General features: G+C 41.4%; 1 protein-coding gene across 4 annotated transcripts in view; it reads left to right on the forward strand.

Annotated features, from left to right (window-relative positions):
- Positions 1–5,520: 5,520 nt before the first annotated feature.
- LOC120048228 (casein kinase I) overlaps positions 5,521–14,074 on the forward strand; it is a 31,673-nt gene continuing 23,119 nt past the window's right edge. For 2 of the 4 annotated variants that reach the window (XM_038994020.1, XM_038994021.1), the window contains exons 1-2: positions 5,521–6,254; positions 6,772–6,878. In XM_038994020.1, the coding sequence (XP_038849948.1) occupies positions 6,132–6,254; positions 6,772–6,878 (230 nt within the window). In that variant the 5' untranslated portion in view covers positions 5,521–6,131. The remainder of the gene's footprint in view (positions 6,255–6,771; positions 6,879–14,074) is intronic. The other 2 variants (XM_038994022.1, XM_038994023.1) reach the window with 2 other exon arrangements.

Here is a 14,074-nt window from a genome sequence, read left to right on the forward strand (position 1 = left end):
ATGAACTGTCCCATAGTCAGCTTAATAAAAGCCCTAGGAAGTCTAGACAGAAATGCATGGGTAGACAAAATAATATCACCTCGTATTCTTTTGTTGTTGTTGCTCTGACTTGTTATTTGTGTGGGCTCTTAAACTGGGTATCCTATTCTAAATGTAGGTATCCTTAACATAATTGATCCGTGATCACTTGCTTATAGACTACAGTTCATTCTTACATTCAAATTGTCACATGCTTCATAAACAACAGCAATGCAGAGAGAAAGAAAATGGAGATATAATAGAAAAGTAATAACACGTAATAATAAAAGTAATAATAAATACACAATGAGTCACGATATCTTGGCCATATACACTGGGTACCTGTACCGAGTCGATTTGCAGGGGTACGAGGTAATTGAGGTAGATACACTACATTATCAAAAGTGCTCGTCGAACTTCTCATTCCAAAATCATGGGCATTAATATGGAGTTGGTCCCCACTTTGCGGTTATAACAGCCTCTATTCTTCTGGGAAGGCTTTCCACTAGATGTTGGAACAAGAGCATTAGTAAGGTCAGGCACTGACGTTAGACGATTAGGCCTGGATGGCAGTCGGCATTCCAATTAATCCCAAAGGTGTTCAATGGGGTTGAGGTCAGGGTTCTGTGCAGGACAGTCAAGTTCTTCCACACCGATCTCAACAAACTATTTCTGTATGGACCTTGTATTGTGCACGGGGGCATTGTCATACTGAAACAGGAAGGGGCCTTCCCCAAACTGTTGCAACAAAGTCGGAAGTACAGAATCGTCTAGAATATCACTGTATGCTGTAGCGTTATCATTTCCCTTCACTAGACCCAAAGGGGCCTAGCCCGAACCATGAAAAACAGCCCCAGATCATTATTCCTCCTCCACCAAACTTTGCAGTTGGCAGTGTGCATTCAGGCAGGTAGTGTTTTCCTCGCATCCACCAAACCCAGATTTGTCTGTCAGACTGCCAGATGGTGAAGGGTGATTCATCACTCCAGAGAACACGTTTCCACTACTCCAAAGTCCAATGGCGGCAAGCTTTACACCACTCCATCCAACGCTTGGCATTGCACATGGTGATCTTAGGCTTCTGTGCAGCTGCTCGGCCATGGAAACCCATTTCATGAAGCTTCCGACGAACAGTTATTGTGCTGACGCTGCTTCCAGAGGCAGTTTGGAACTCGGTAGTGACTGTTGTGACCGAGGACAGCTGATTTTTACACGCTACGCACTTCAGCACTCGGAAGTCCCGTTCTGTGAGCTTGTGTGGCCTACCACTTTGCGGCTGAGCCATTTTTGCTCCCAGAGGTTTCCACTTCACAATAACAGCACTTACAATTCACAGGGGCAACTCTAGCAGGGCAGAAATGTTATGAACTGCGCCACACTCCCGGGTGGCGCAGTGGTCTAGGGCACTGCATCGCAGTGCTAGCTGCGCCACCAGAGTCTCTGGGTTCGCGCCCAGGCTGGGCTGGGTTCGCGCCCAGGCTCTGTCGCAGCCGGCCGCAACCGGGAGGTCCGTGGGGCGACGCACAATTGGCATAGCGTCGTCCGGGTTAGGGAGGGTTTGGCCGGTAGGGATATCCTTGTCTCAGTATGTAAAAAATGTAATAAAATGTATGCACTCTACTGTAAGTCGCTCTGGATAAGAGCGTCTGCTAAATGACTAAAATGTAAAAATGTAAATGAACTGACTTGTTGGAAAGGTGGCATCCTATGACGGTGCCATCTTGAAAGTCACTGAGCTTATCAGTAAGGCCATTCTATTGCCAATGCTTGTCTGTGGAGATTGCATGGCTGTGTGCTCAATTTTATACATCTGTCAGCAACGGGTGTGGCTGAAATAGCCGAATCCTCTAATTTGAAGGGGTGTCCATATACTTTTGTATATATAGTGTATGTACATATAACTAGGAATAAAGTGACTAGGCAACAGGATAGATAATAAACAGTATCAGCAGTGAATGTGATGGGTCAAAAAAAACTGCAAAAACAATCAATACAGATAGTTTGGGAAACTATTAGGTTAAGTATTTAAATAACTATTTAGCAGTCTTATGGCTTGGAGGTAAAAGCTGTTCAGGGTCCTGTTGGTTCCAGACTTGGTGCATCGGTCCCGCTTGCTGTGTGGTAGCAGAGAGAACAGTCTATGACTTGGGTGGCTGACAGCGCCTGGTATAGAGGTCCTGGATGGCAGGCAGCTCGGCCCCAGTAATGTACTAGGCCATACGCACTACCCTCTGTAGCGCTTTGCGGTCGGATGCCAAGCAGTTGCCATACCAAGCAGTGATGCAGCCAGTCAAGATGCTCTCAATCGTGCAGCTGTAGGAACTTTGAGGATCTGAGGGCCCATGCCAAATCTTTCCAGCCTCCTGAGGGGGAAGAGGTGTTGTCGTGCCCTCCTCAGGACTGTGTTGGTGTGTGTGGACCATGATATATCCTTAGTGATGTGGACACTCGACCTCTCTGCTACAGCCCTGTTGATGTGAATGGGGGGCGTGCTCGGCCCTCCGTTTCCTGTAGTCAATGATCAACTCCTTTGTCTTGCTAACGTTGAGGGAGAGGTTGTTGTCCTGGCACCCCCTTGCAGGTCTCGGACCTCCTCTCTGGAGGCTGTCTCATTGTCGTCTGTGATCCAGCCTCCCACAGTCCCAGGGTCCTTAGCTTAGAGATGAGCTTAGAGGGCACTATGGTGTTGAACTCTGAGCTGTAGTCAGTGAACAGCATTCTCACGTAGGTCCTTCTCTTGTCCAGGTTGGAGAGGGCCATGTGGAGTGCAATAGAGATTCCTTCATCTGTGGACCTGTTGGGGCGCTATGTGAATTGGAGTGGGTCCAGGGTGTCTGGGATGATGGTGATTGATGTAAGCCATGACCAGCCTTTCAAAGCATTTCATGGCAACAGATGTGAGTGCTACGGGGTGATAGTCATTTTTACAGGTTACCATGGCGTTCTTGGGCACAGAAGTATGGTGATCTGCTTGAAACATGTAAGTACTGTATTACAGAGTTTGAAGAGTTGAAGATTTGCCTGATAATCCACAAAACCTCATTGATCTAAGTATAGAATAAGTGAAATATTCCATGTAAAAAAATATGTATGTTACAACAGCTTGTAAGTGCTGTTGCTAGTTGGTTATGATAATGGCACTCACCAGAGAGAGAGAGAAGCATGGTAGCGCAGAGCAGTATTGTCAGCTTCATGGTCTCTGTGAAGATATAGCTTGGAGCTTGTGAGTCTGCAGATTTGTGTTTCCCTTGCCATCTAGTCTTCTTTTTATATGGGGCTTTTGGGGCTTGACCTGTCGGTCAAATACCACTCCTCCCACCTCTCCATCTCTCCTCCCAACTGGTCTGTTTATAATTGCCACTGAGTTTTTGCCGCAGAGCAGTGAGTTGGCCAGCAGAGGCCAATGTTGATGTTTTCCAATCTATTCGGTTGCTTCCTCACTCAACTTTGTCATCATGACTAAACATACAGATATCAATAGTGGGCCCGCAAGATAAAAAAAAAAAAAAATACTGCAGTTTGTGTTCTTGTGTATGTGTTCTGTTTTCATTTGCTCAATGCTTATTTAATCTCTGCAACAAAACTAACATGCAATATATATCTTCCCTTTTTCAATTCACATTGTCAGAATAGGGTATACTTATTTCTAAATAATAAGTATTATTCTATTGTGTCTGTATATGCAAACCCCAGTTTCACTATAAACTACCAAAGTGAACGACAGTTCAGTAGTAGATAATGAGAAACTTGAATGACTGGAAAAAGTTGGACTTGCTTCCTAAAGAGGACACTTGTGCTTTGAGACAGTAACAATGCAGCATGTCAGTTATCCTTTGTCAATGTAATTTGTAGTCCCGAAATTAAAACGTGCATCCACAAACGACTCCATTAGAAAGAAAACCAAGTCTCAGAAGACTTTGTACATTTTCAATTGAATAAGATAGTAGTGTATATTTTAGAATGAACAGACAAATCCGAGTAGGCTTAGTATGTACTGTAGGTTATTCATTTCTAAGGCATCTTTACAACAGGTCACATGCAGCAGGCTTTCTCTGAGTTCACCCCCAAAAAATTCTCTACTCAATTATCAGACGACTTTGGGGGCAGGCTTGTTCAATGAATGTTGGTATTTCATCAAAGAGTTAAGAGGGAGGATTTTTTTTGGTCAAATTTGCATTTATTTTCTTTCACAAAACATATTTATAGGCTGTGACTCAGTGAGGTAATAGATTTTTTTACATTTTTACATTTTAAGTCATTTAGCAGACGCTCTTATCCAGAGCGACTTACAAGTACATACATTCATACTTTTTTTGTACTGGCCCCCCGTGGGAATCGAACCCACAACCCTGGCGTTGCAAGCGCCATGCTCTACCAACTGAGCCACACGGGGCCCATAGATGGCACAAGTGAACCGCTGTAACACCAGTGACACTTATTACAACTACGTCGTTAATACAGTAGCCTATGTCAAAACAACTGTCATCAAAATTGCAACACGGATATGATGATATACTCTCCGATTTGATATGGGGGCCTAGATTAAAAGGTAGATAGAGAGTGCTGCTTTTGATCTGAAAACATCAGTGGAAACTACTTGCTATCTTGCACACTAGTTACAATACATACATTGAACTTTAATATTTGCCCGATTTCATGCAACGATAGTTATAATATGCTAAATGTTTTTTATTTTACTCATGTCCACTTGCTGGGCAAACCTTGATTTCACAAGTGCAAATTCACTGTGCCAGTTTGTTTTGCATTCCCGATTGCATGGCCCGAGGACCAATGGAATGGTCTAAAATGTGTAAACTACGGCCACTTGGGGCACCGGCCATGCAAAACTAACTTGCCCATTGAGAAGGCAGAGACCAATAGAAAGGGATGGGAATAATATATGCTTCAGGTAGGTTTCTTACACAGGAGGTTGGTGGCACCTTAATTGGGGAGAACGGGCTTGTACTAATGGCTGGAGCGGAATGGTATCAAATACACAATGTGTTTGATGCCATTTAATTTCCTCCGTTCCAGCCATTATTATGAGCCGTCCTCCCCTCAGCAGCCTCCACTGGTTTCTTAGCATGGTTGTCAACTGTACAGCAGACATGGGACGTAAGTTACATATAATAGAGATTGTGGTGGTAGCTTCAGAGAAGTACTTGGGACTGCGAAGTTTTACTGCAGAAGAGTTGCAGGGGGTGTTGAGTGGTAGTGTTCTGTCCTCCCAGACCGTTGGCCTGCAGTAACATTAGAATAGGATAAATAGTGGAATGGGGTGGTGGGTTTTTTACTGAGGGCTAATAGTTGGCAGGGTACTTTTCTTTTTTCCCAGTTTTGTTTTTACCGGAATGTAATGTACATAGGTAAGGTGAGCCGTGACTGGCCTCACAGTCCTGTACAGTAGGTGGCGGTGTAAGCACCTAAAAGTTGGATGCGATCCGCCAATCCAATCCCAAAAAAGAAGAAGAACTAACCGTTTACGTCAAAACTCGTCTCTGCCACTGCGCTCGCTCCCAGAAGCTAGCTAGCTAATCACCTCGAGACGGACGGTGGAATCAAAAGTAGTGACAAGAAGATGGCGGAGTGATTGGGTTGCGCTTTGAAGGAAAGCAGCGACCCTTCATTGTCCTAAAATATTCTACGAAGAAACGAGAATCACATCCAAATTGTAGCTATCTTCGGAAATTTGACAAACAAGAAGAATATTGCCCCTCTTGCGGAGGTGGTTCAAACAGATCGAACGGAATTTCGCAGTTCCACTGGTGTCCGATAGCTCTAGTGGGCTAACGTTAGCTAGCTACCCCGAGGCACTGGGCGACGGACATACTAGGCACATTAGGAGTGTTTTCAGAAGAATCGTGTTCCCTTTTTCGTGATGTGTTGGTTTTATTTTTTCCAAGATTTTTTACTAGCTAGCTAGCGAATAACGTCTGAAAATAAACACTGTTCTAGCTAGCTGGCTAACGTTACGTTGTTTCAAGTACATCGCCCACGAGCAACCAGGACTTCTGTGTATGTTCTGATAACGAGCTGGCCGAGAAGGGAAACCGACGGCGCAGTCCCAGAAAATCCTATTTTAAACTGATCAAGAGTTGCTCGTGATTGAGGATATGGCAAGCAGCAGCGGCTCTAAAGCCGAATTTATTGTCGGTGGGAAATACAAGCTTGTCAGAAAAATTGGGTCTGGGTCATTTGGTGACATATACCTGGCGATCAACATCACAAATGGAGAGGTAAAAAAAAAACATTAAAATATAAATTTGACCAAGTGGGTAACTGTTCATTTTAAATGGTTAACCGTTTAGCTCTGTCAATCAACAGCCAAAGCTGACTCACCGAGATTTAACGGGTATATTCGTACGCGAAAAGTTTACCGTTTAAGAACCAACCGAAATGGGGAGTAATTAATGTGTATTTGTCCATTAGAAAATCTAGCTGTCGTTGCAAAAGTTTTCCGTTTGGAATAAACGGATTCTGTTGCTAAACGTTTTGCAACAGAATTGGCCGCATGAATACACCCCAGTAGATTGTTTAGCTAGCGTCAACGATGCTGAATGTTAGCTACGTTAGCCTAGCTAGCCAACTCATCTAAGATAGTAGATATTGGTTACAATAAACCGTGTAAAGAACGTTATTTTAGCATAGTAAATTATGATTGCATTAATACATATTTAGTTAGCCAATTAGGCTAATGGAAATTAACTTGGATAGATTGTACTACGCTACATAACTGCTCATTTTGTATTGCAGGAGGTAGCTGTAAAATTGGAATCTCAGAAAGCCAGACACCCACAGTTGTTATATGAAAGCAAACTGTACAAAATCTTACAAGGAGGAGTTGGAATCCCACACATAAGGTAATATACACGTAAATGTATTTTGAACACAGTTTAATATGAGATGTATGTGAAAATGAGACGAGGCATATATTTATCTAATATTTGTACAAAGTTACATCTTGCCTGCAAACACATTTCTAGTTTACTTTACCATATGCCAGCTGGCGCTACAAGCTAACGTTAGCTCGTATAGCTAACGTTAGCAAACTAGCTGGCAGTGCTTTCATCTCCTTGGCTTCATTATTTTCCTTGGTCTTTGCTTATTGAAACGTTGCACATTTACGTTTTAACTTTAAGATTATTCGAACGCAACATCCGTCATGAACCATGTAGGGTTGTTCACTGGTTCAGCATTTAAGAAACTATCATGCAATCAAAAATTCGTGGTTGGAAATGGCCGCTCCTCTTTTGTTTGTTCCAACATGTCTTCCTTCCCTGTTAGAAAATGGCGGCTCAGCGCTTACGAAAACAACTATCTGGGCCTAGTGGTTTTGTCTCCTCAAGGTGACTTCAACGCTAAAGTGTTACCTATAACGTCAAACACCTTGAAGTATTTTATTTTAGGTTTTGTCGTTTGCAAGGCCATTGATGAGTGAGACTTTGGTAATGACTTGGTTCACAGACACTACATTTAGAATTGAGGCTGGCTGTTAACTGGATGTGCACTTTTAAAAGAGTAGAACTGAGTTGGGAACCATAGTTGATAGTACTTATCCTTTCAACATATTTATTATCAGTGAAACGTGTTATGTATTTGTTTAGTTGTCATTTATTATGTGAATTTAGGGTGTTGTGACAAAATACACCTTGTTTGCATTTGACTTGGAAAATGACATAAGGATACTATTACTAATGTGTGATTTCAATAAGTCGTCAAAGCTTATGAACAAAGAAACAATCGCGTTGAAGTTTTGTACCTATTTGTTTTGATATGTGAGTAATGGCAAAGTCAATGCTATTTAATGCTGAATAGTTAATGCTCTGATTTAAGTTGGGCTGTCACAGTAGTGATGGTCAGGCTGGTCATTAGCCTCTGCTGCTTCAATGATTTAATGGAAGAAAGATGGGACTGCTGGCCCTGCCATGATCCTTCTGGATCAATTTTCTCCCACGTGAACTCACACCATGCCACAGGCATGTAGGGGCTTCTAACTATTTATGCACTACTGAAACATTTGCGATAGACATTTTGCCACACACTTGTATCTGCTATCCTCTCCAGGTTCCTGCCCTGGGTATTAACCTTGTAATGAATAAGGGAACACTGCCCTAAATGAGCAAGACAGCTTTGGTGATTAAGCAATAAGGTAAAGAGAATTTCTGAATAGGACATGCTAACGCCCTTAGATACTAGCGCAATAAGTACGCAGGCTAGTTTCACAGCCTACCTCCTTGGTTATGGAATTTAATCAAAGCCTTGGTTGGCAGGTTAGGTTTGCTTTGTGGTGGTGTACCCTGTGGACTGCCTGGATAAATAAGAAAGGAGGTTGTATAAGAGGATGCTTCCTCTGTACAGTCATAGCCTGTTGTTTGTTTTCAGGTATCATCAGCATGTGGCTGGTGCACCTTTCTAGTTCTGCGCTTGGGGCCATTCCTGTTATGGAACTCGCCTGAGGGTTCTGCAAACATTCTGGAGAACTGGCACCACTTAATTGACCTCAGGTTTTATGTGGTGGTGAGCCAAGTTATTGACATGAATATAATTCCATTCTATTACTGCCTAGTGAGTTTGTGCAAACAACTTTAACTTTAGTATAAATAAATAAAAAAGAAGACCATCAGATAAAGTCCACTGGAAACATATCCAAATGTCATCTGTGTGTTGGTATACTATAAAGTCTCAAATAACCAACTGTCCCCTTAAAAAATGTTTTTTTGAGGAGATTGACACTCCCTCGCATCACATGGGGATTTCATTTTGAGTATTGACTAGCTCCCAATGTGTGTACGCTAGAGACTTACCGTTTCTTGTAAAATAAAAAAATATATAAAACAAAAGTGAGATTATGCTCACTCAGCTGTGCTTCACAAGTAATAAAACAAATGATATTTTACCGGTGTGATAATATAATTTCAAAATGGTCTGAGAAGAACAACATTGGCAGGGCAATTCATGCATAGCCAATATGCGGTGATAATGTATTGGGCCTATAGCCTACTGTAGTGGTTACTGTACCACCAACTGAATTTTGCTTTACCTGGAGTACCCCTGAATTACCCAATCATGTGCATTTTACCAGTAGGCCTATGGTCTCTTGAGTCTTCTCAAATACCCCCTGTGAATAGGCCAACTACTCCCAGTGGTCCTAGTACCCCTGGTTGGGAACTACTGACCTACTGCACAAACCTCACTGCGACATAACCCTTTTTACCAAAGGTGCATAGACTTCCATTTTTTAAAGTAATGTATTAAAAAAAATCAGTGGTAGATCTCGGCTTACATTTAGACTCAAAGTGATCTTGACTCATAAAAGGTTGGCGACCACTGCTTTACAACATCCACAACTATTTGAGCTACAAACAAACCACAATTGGAAGATTACTCTCACGAGCACAACAATGTTAGTTTCGCTCTACGACATCCACAAGATTTACGGCAGTTGCCTGAACTCTGTCGCAGTCTTAATTTCGACAATGTCTTCTCACAAAATCGACTGTCCAGACCGAACAGTTGGCGCTTACAAACTTTCACCAATTTCAAAAGGGGAGACTCCAACCAGCTTCGGGGGGGTGGATCTGAAGTTAACCAGTACTGTGCTGTTAAAATGGCACAGCGTGCATAGGAGGTATGCAGCCTGAGTTCTTATCTCAGATATAGGACATGCACACTACTTATGGTTTATTTGACTGTCTGTTTTGCCATGTACAAATGCCTTATTCAATGCATTTCTGTGGGCTATAGCACAAAATGCCAACTTCAACATTTAATCTAATATCTATACAGTACCAGTCAAAAGTTTGGACACCTACTCATTCCAAGGTCTTTATTTTTTACTATTTTCTACATTGTAGAAATGATAGTGAAGACATCAAAACTATGAAATAATACACAATCATGTAACAAGTGTTCAACAAATCTAAATATATTTGAGATTCTTGAAAGTAGCCACCCTTTGTCTTGATGACAGCTTTGCACACTCATTGCATTCTCTCAACCAGCTTCATGAGGAATGCTTTTCCAATGGTCTTGAAGGAGTTCCCTCATATGCTGAGCACTTGTTGGCTGCTTTTCCTTCACTCTGCGGTCCAACTCATCCCAAACCATCTCAAATGGGTTGTGGTCGGGTGACTGGAGTCCATCACTCTCCTTGGTCAAATAGCCCTTACACAGCCTGGAGGTGTTGGGTCATTGTCCTGTTGAAAAACAAATGATAGTCCCACTAAGCGCAAACCAGATAGGATGGCGTATTGCTGCAGAATGCTGTGGTAGCCATGCTGGTTAAGTGTGGACCTTGGCATGGTGGATTACTGGTAACCTGGACTCTAGAGCTGCATTCTGTGAGTTGGCTACATACCATGTAGACCCGTTTTGTTAGCTAACTCCAGTCATGGATAGGCCCAGCCCTTGACTGTTGGCAGGTAAGGTGGAGGATTTTGAATTTGCATGAATGAAAGCAGTGGTTATCAGCTGGTCCCTCTAGCAGAGACTGGGACATACACAGGCCTTTTAAAGAATACTTGTTACATTTGATTAATCTTGCATTAATGTGCACTGCAGGGCAGTACAGACTTTAAGGCCTAGTGAGTAGTGTCACATGCTGTAAAGTGCGATTTTGAATTTGGCTGTTATAGAATTTTTGGAAAGGGTGTTACTGTAGGACCAAGCAACTTTTTCAAAGCCTGAAGAACCTGCTAAACAAGCCCCACCTACCCCACACTGCCTGTTGCAATTGTATGGCTGTGTTATAATCAACAAAGGGAAGTCTTGTGCTTGTGCATTCTCTTGAGTCCATTGAGATTGAAACCTTGCTCTTTTATTAATTCCACCTTCAAAAAATGCAGGGCCCATCTAATCGTTATTGACATGTCTCTTGTTTCTTTCCTTAATTGAGTCCCTTTTTGTAGTTATGTTGGATTGGGTCTCTTAAGCTTGGGTATCTACTGATATTATACCCATATTTCTCCTGTTTTTGTTTTTGAGCACCATGCTGTTGGCCTCTCTAAAAGAGGAAATTGGTCTGAGGCCTGTAGTTTCCTGTAATGTGTTTGCCTGAGCAGTTTTTATGAGCAGTATTCAACTAGAGGATTGCTTATTGTGCTTGGACTCTAATTGACTGTAGTTTAACATGTAGCCTAGAAGGCATACACATTGTCTGTACAATTGTATATGGTTTGAGTAAAGAGTTGTCTGCCCTGATTTGCCAGGGTTCTTTGTATTGTCTTTTTTTTCTCTGACTTTCTCCATGTTGCTCAAATGTAGCAGCACACCTTCAGCATGTCAAGCTACATGGTTTATCAGCATATTTAGTTTTTCCTGTTTTGCGTTCTGAAGATTGGCATGTCTAAAATAGTTCTGTATCTGAATTGGCTATGACCTGGAATATTCCACTGACAATTCCAACATGGATCTACCCACCTCTAGAGCTTTGCATAGGCCTACCACATTTTACAACCATATGTTTTGGCAGCCACATGTTGGCTGTTATGTGCTTGGGAGGCTGTGTCCAGGGGGGTGTATAAGGATGTTGGAAGTGCAGAGTTTGGAACTGTTTGCTTTATTCAAGGTACATTTGCTCTGCTGCCATCATGGATGGTCTTTTGAAATCGTGCTGTTGACCAACACACTTACAGTGCTCGACATTAACGCTTGTCCTCTTGTCTGGAACAAGTGAAAGAAACAAGAATATAGATTTGGGTTGTCCAAATGAAGTATATAAAAAATGACATCAACCTATTACTCTAAGAATTGTATCAGAGAGGCCAATATTGGATTAATATTTAAATCAATTTTTCATGTACATAAATAAAGCCTACATGTCAAAGTGTAGATGATATGCATCTTGGCTACAGCCTCATGTCCAATGACCTAGGGGAGGCACAAGAAAATGTAGCCAAAATTGACATAAAATATAGGCTATAAACACAAATCATGTTTGACAACCAATAATGAAGGATGATTAACATTAACGTCTAAAGGCTTGATTCTGTCGACATACTCGAGGCATGGGTTGTTCAGATGGTCACAAGACCTGAGAGTGAAGGACTGTCGGTGCCTGTTGCGCACCGCACATCACCCACTTTGAATCTGAGCGGAGGCGGTCACCATTTTGAAACTATTTAACCATCAACTTAATTGTTTAAAACTTGGACAATTTGTCATTTTATGAAGAATATATTACCTTGTTTCTAAGTAGCCAAGATAAGACCATAGATATGTTGAGGGAATTATTATATAAACATTTAGGCCTAATATGCTGTTTTTCTCATGCTATATTTGTTTTCAAATCTTTATTTTTTTCATTATTGAGCAGCCTAAGGCATAGTCCTAGTCATATAAGTCCCAGCTTTCTTAATTTTAATCTTTCACATGTAACCGATCGTGCGTGCAGTGCGATTTTGAAAAAGGTGTTTTCCGCTTATTGCCTTTTGGAACATTCCCGCATAGCCTACAGCCATATGCACCTTGAGCTTATAATATGAAAAATATATATATTTTAGCAACATTTTAAGCTAAACAGTCTAATCTTTTACATCAGCCTCTGGTAATTTAAAAAATATATCATAATTATGTGCAGTGGTTGTATGATGGTCTGTTTTTGAACTATTTTATGAAGACATAAATGTATTTGATTTCGATGTTGCAATTTTCAATAGGCTACCAAGGGAGGCCAACTATCCTCCAGGAGAGCCTTAAAGGGCAGTGTTGTATTTAAAGACATGCTTGTATATGCAAAGAAGCCAATAGGCAAAGTTTAGCCTACATTTTTGTCTGATGCTCTATGGTAAAAAAGATAGTAGGCCTAATGCATCTTATTTTCTAAAGTGGTGTCTGGAAATCCTACAATGTTGAAGTTGTTAGTTCATTTTTAATTGTTGGACAAGTGACTTGAGCTGTTGGACAAGTGAAAAATCAACCCTACTTGTCCTAAGGACAAGTGGGTAAAAAGGTTATTGTCAAGCCCTGCCTTAGCTAATTCCAAAAGATCTCTCAGAGCAGAAAAATGGCGGTGTGGACTCTTGCAGGGCCCTAATCGGTTTTATTTTTTAGCTTGCTCAAGTTTTTCCTTAAATTCCGCTTGCTCAGGTTTCCGTTTACCCCTGTTCAGGTTTTCGCTCTCAAAATCAAAGTTTTATTTTTTTTATAACATCTAGGTTGTTTTTCTAAGTCTGCAATAATGCTTAAACAACATCAGGAGACTACTTGCTGTCCGGGGAAAAGGTGAGAAATTTAGATTTTTGGGTGTAGTGACCCTTTTTAATTCCAGTGCTCACCAGTAAGAGACTGTTTTAGCTGTGTTTTTGTAGTGCACGTGATGGTAGTTTGCTGAACAATATACCCACTGATTGATGTAATTAAGATTTAATTCTGACAGATAATAGGCATGTAACGATTGCATCAGATCCCGTTTCAAATTTGTATGATGGATGTAGCACGCATCAGTCAGAAAATAGTTTCAAAATTTACGAATCGCCGATTCACTTTATTTTCCCCCTCAGGTTTTTACTTTCTACCTTCCCAAATTACCTTGTGTTTTGTGACAACTGATGTGTCTTCTCCTTAAGTGTCGAACTAGGCATGTAACTGTGAGTCATTGATCAAGTAATTTTGCATGCTGAACAACCCAGGCAATATCAGTAGCCGCCTAGTAAAACAGTGAGCGTCTTCGTGCGCTGATCAAACGAGTGGTAGGCCGCATGTAACCTTCAGCATTCAAATGTTTAATGGCTTAAGCAATATTATTATTGGAATTGCAACTGTCATTTGCTTGGTTATTGTAATCAAATGCGCTGTTAACTGTTAGGCTACATTAGATTTTATTTCAAATGTTCTGGTTCACCATCAGCAATAGTTTTGCCTTAAACAATCAGTGTATATGGTCATTTTTTGAAATACTGGGTTAAGTTGATAATTTCATAACGGGCACAGCAATGGCTTTTTATACCCGCACTGCACAGGTCAAAGCAGGAGGAAAATAACTTCCAAACAGTCTAAACCATTCAAGTTTGAGAGGGTGAAATCCAAAGATGTTATATATATTCATTGGCTATGTAAT

Source organism: Salvelinus namaycush, chromosome 5 (assembly GCF_016432855.1).
Source record: "Salvelinus namaycush isolate Seneca chromosome 5, SaNama_1.0, whole genome shotgun sequence".
Classification (NCBI taxonomy): domain Eukaryota; kingdom Metazoa; phylum Chordata; class Actinopteri; order Salmoniformes; family Salmonidae; genus Salvelinus; species Salvelinus namaycush.